A 4458-nucleotide genomic window follows, 5' to 3' on the forward strand; every position below is an offset into this window, starting at 1 on the left:
ATATATTTGATTGTTGTATATAAAAATGCTCCATCAAAAAAAATTTCTGAACCCGTGTGCCCCTCATGCTTTTCTTATTCCGATTTTGTTTTTTATTTTTATTTTTATTTTTATTTCTTTGTTAACTTTTTTATGTGATTGTTATTTTTCTTTTGCTCAAATAAATTGGTTACCATTGTCGCAACAAATGCGAATGAGTATTATATGACCAGAAGTTTCTCCGGTATAATACAACAAAGTTTGTATATTTCGACGATAAAACAAAAAAATCTTAAATAAATTTAAAAAAAAATTAAAACATTTAAAAAGTCTTAAAAATTAAAAAAAATCATTATAAATATAAAAAAAATGTAAAAGAATATGTATAATACGAACTTTTTTACGTTTTTTATTTTCTAATATTTTTTTAAAAAATATGTTTTGTACAAATATTAATCGGCAAACTATGTTTTGACGTAACCGTTTTTTTTGTGTTGGTTACGCATCGTCACCAACTTTTGTTTTTATTTTTAACGAACTTTCAATTTATTCTCTCCCCATTATTTTTTATGTTGTCCTCTCTCTCTCTCTCTCTCTTAAAATGTACGGGGGTCTTTCATGTGCCCACTCAAACCCAGTAAAATTTCAAAGAAAGCATGAAAGCTTCTCAACCCTCACGTTCCCTATTTAAGAAAGGACGATGAAACGACGGAACCATCCGGCTGGAAATCCGAGTTATCAGAACGAGGGAACCATCTGGGAGTTGGCATCAGCCGGCAGCAAATCGATTTGGAGGTAACTCTCCCATCTATCGGTTGGTTTGGCCAAATATGGCTTGCGGAATCCTCCTTCTCTGGCAACCACCCGTTGCCTCTTTTCTTCTCTTCTCTCATATTGCAGGCACTGTATCTTCCTTCCCTGCGGTTTAGCAAGAGAAAAATGAGGGCCGTTTAGGAGTGGACTTACAACTAAGTCAGTAAAATACTTGCATACGGCCACCACGGGAACACCGGCACCGGAAAAGGTGATTTTTCCCCGCCCAGCAAGCGGGGTTACTCTCGCTTTTCGTTCTGCCATCCGTCAGATCTGATTAGTGTACGTTCACCATATCTTATAACATCTGTATGTCCGCCGAATCTGACAGCGTCGTCGGCGTCGATTGCTTGCGAGTGTCGCCATTATTTATAGTTATAATACTTTTTTTTTTTTGAGGCGCTTATGTGTTAATTTGGGGTTGAGTTTTAATAACTTTAAATCCAAGACCGTATAAAAAAGTGTGTTTTAGTAGATGTTCAAATTAAACAAATTGAAGATCTTAATAACATGGGTTTTAAATACATGTTGCATGTTAAAAACGAGAGATTTAAAGTTATGAAAGGTGATTGGATCATAAATCCATGAATTTAAAGATCTTAGAATCTTAAATCATTGCAGATCAACACAGCCTTAAGGTTATTTTTGGTATATGGTCATGCATCAATTCTCACAAGGGCTTCTCAACAGTGGCGGCATAGTCACATGTGGACTGGTGTGGGTAGGTGCCGGTTCTTTAAAACTCCTTTATTTTTATAGTGAGAAATTTAATATTTACTTTCATACATATACAAGTGTCCTTTTAAATATAAATGTTTATAAATAGGTCACTCTCCCTAAGCCAGCTCTTTAAAACTACTTTATTTTCACATTGAGAAATTCAATATTTACTTCTATACATATACAAGTGCCCTTCTAGATATAAATGTTTATAAATAAGTGTCGCTCCAATTAATTTTTTTTGACTCCCCACCACTTCTCAATCTTGTTACCTGTGATTTCACTCTGCTCTATCTCTTATATACTGTTGCACTATAAGATCGTGAATAGCCTATTCGGTACCATACGGTCGACACACTAAAAACACAGTTGGTTTTAAACTAACTTTTAAAAAAATTAATTTTTTTGATCATTTTTAAACGATTGGTTTATGTGTTTGAATAAGAAGATGAAAATATACTTTTTTATAAATAACCTAGGAGTTGTAGGTCATTCACTTCCTTTTAAAAAACAATTTTATCTAAATGACTTCGACAAAACTCCCTTTTTATCATCTGAACGTGTTTGATGTGTAAAGCAAATTCACTTTTTACCTCGGCTGCTTCCCATCTTGCAATCCGTATTGAACTCATTCGTGAAAAAAGCTTGTCTGGAATGCTCACGGGTGGAAAGCTTGACAAAACCCGACCATTCATCATTATTATTAAATTTTTTTCATCATTATTATTAAATTATTTTCATGATGAAGGTATTCTTTTTTCTAAATGTGTCAGACTATTTCACAATTTGCTTGCCAGCTTTAAAGTCATTTTGGTGATGAGCAGGAAAACTAAAAATTTTATTTGTGAGGGTCAAATTATAGTTTCAAAATTATAATATGTCAAAATAATATTTTTTTTTAAATTTTAATGGAAAACAACAATCTTTTTGAATTTAACATGTAAAATAAAAAAGTTAAAGGAGTGGGAGGAGGGTAAAGGTAGGGCCACTGCCGGCTCCTTCCGTGGTCCAATCGCTGGTGATGAGTGAATTAAGCACATTAACTTTTAGTTTAATACCTTAAAACAATAAGATTGAGTTTTGATTCTTTGTGGATTTGAGATATGCCTTATTTTGATATCCACTATTCGATTTTAAACGTATATTAACATGTAGCATGAATTTCAAATCAGTGTATTGAGATCTTAAGGTTGTTAAAACACATCTTTTTTGCGTAGTCCGAGGCTATTAAACGCAATCTAATTCATGGTGAATCTCTTTCCCAAAAACAAATGGTTTTGTTGATTGGTGACGCCTTGTCACAATTTGTTTTCAATGGATTTTCATTTTGTCAGCGTTCTTTAACAAAAAGAAAAGCGTGAAATAGCGTATGAAAAATGCTTGGAGCAAAACAGAAAACTTAAAAAATCAATTTCGATCCAGGTGGATGACCGTGTGCGGCACCCTCAAGAGAGAAAGGTTTGATCATGCAATATGGCTTTTAAGTTGGCAGATTATGGGAAGCACCACTGTTTGCTTGATAGTTAATCTCGAGGTAGAAGTGAATCAAGTTGACATGGACTCTTCTACCACTTTTTGCGTGAGGAAGCACCACCATTAAAAAAAAAAATGCAGACACAGCGGCACAAGCCCAAGATGCATTTCCACAATAGTTGATCTTTATAAACATGAGCTGCTCTTGGAAATAATTCTGATCGAGATCCTTTTTTTGTCAAAGCAGGGAAGTTAAAGAGAGAGAGAGAGAGATTTGCACCCATGGATAGTTTGAAACAATGTACTCTTAAGGGTGACATAAAAACTCTGCAAGACCTAGTAAACGAAGATGGACAAATTTTAGACAGAGTTCTGGAGGACTGGGAGGAAACCCCTCTCCACATAGCAGCCAGGATGGGACATGTTGAATTTGCAAGGTTGGTGCTGCAGCTAAAGCCGGAATTTTCTGCAGTCAAAGACCAGAACGGGCTCTACCCGCTGCACGTGGCCTCTGCACACGGCGATGCAGAGATTGCTAGAGAGATCCTCCGGAAAGTTGGAGAGAACCGCATGACAATGGATGTCAACAGCCTATGCCTTCTCAAAGACAAAGATGGCAAAAATCCTCTACATATAGCAGCTCTCAGGGGCTCGAGAGAAGTGGCGGAGGTGATCCTAGCCGCCAACCCCAGCTGCCTGCAGGATGTGACTACCCAAGAAGAGACGGTCTTGCACTTGACTGTCTGCAATAATAGGGTGGAACTGCTGAAGTACTTCTTGGGTAAGAAAGATATAAGAAGCCTTGTTAACCGAAAGGACTGTCACGCAAATTGGAGGAGATCAAGGGAGGAGATCAAGAACCGTTGAGGAGAACGTTGGAATTGAGGAGAACGTTGAAATTATATAAGGAAATAATATTTTAAGAAAGACCCAAATCTGCCTTCATCTTCTTTGTACCGTTGCCTCAACGAGTGACTATGGAACGCTTCCTATTATATTGTAATCTCATATAAAGAGCAAGTGTACCTTGAACAAAAACGATATAATGAAAAACAGAGCTCCTCCTTCTTCTACGGTGGATGTAGGCATCTAAGCCGAACCACGTAAATTCTGTTGTGATCTTTTTCTCTTTGGCTCAACTTATTATGGTATCAGAGCATTATTCGTGATCTTGGCATCCAGTCGTCTCCACCATGGCCGAATCACAAATCAATAGGGATCAAGGCAGCAATTCAAGTGATGGTATAAGGAAGTCTACGGCTGATCAAAATAACACCTTGAAGATCACAACAATGCTTCTAAATGGATCAAATTATCTAGGATGGGCGAAAGCAGCAATACTCTTTCTTAGTGGGCGATCAAAATTTGGCTACGTTACTGGTTGATCCAAAATTTGATGAATGGCAATCTGAAAATGATTTAGTCATGTCTTGGTTAATAAATTTCATGGAGCCTAGTGTTTCAAATATGCTT

At 36.5% G+C, this 4458-nt stretch overlaps 1 protein-coding gene across 5 annotated transcripts; it reads left to right on the forward strand.

The window, feature by feature from the left end:
- Window positions 1-594: 594 nt before the first annotated feature.
- On the forward strand, window positions 595-4058 carry LOC116247527 (ankyrin repeat-containing protein BDA1-like). 5 transcript variants are annotated; one of them, XM_050076183.1, is made up of 4 exons: window positions 614-774; window positions 880-1003; window positions 1414-1513; window positions 3233-4058. In XM_050076183.1, the coding sequence occupies exons 3-4, from the start codon at window positions 1498-1500 to the stop codon at window positions 3850-3852; spliced, it is 636 nt and encodes a 211-aa protein (XP_049932140.1). In that variant the 5' UTR covers window positions 614-774; window positions 880-1003; window positions 1414-1497; the 3' UTR covers window positions 3853-4058. The 5 variants fall into 5 exon arrangements, 3 of the variants coding, with proteins under 3 accessions (XP_049932140.1, XP_049932145.1, XP_031475570.1); XR_007572549.1 differs by lacking the exon at window positions 3233-4058 and adding an exon at window positions 2935-3226 and having other exon boundaries at window positions 601-1003; XR_004170855.1 differs by lacking the exons at window positions 1414-1513; window positions 3233-4058 and adding an exon at window positions 2935-3226 and having other exon boundaries at window positions 595-1003.
- Window positions 4059-4458: the final 400 nt, after the last annotated feature.

Source organism: Nymphaea colorata, chromosome 1 (genome assembly GCF_008831285.2).
Source record: "Nymphaea colorata isolate Beijing-Zhang1983 chromosome 1, ASM883128v2, whole genome shotgun sequence".
In the NCBI taxonomy this organism is placed as follows: domain Eukaryota; kingdom Viridiplantae; phylum Streptophyta; class Magnoliopsida; order Nymphaeales; family Nymphaeaceae; genus Nymphaea; species Nymphaea colorata.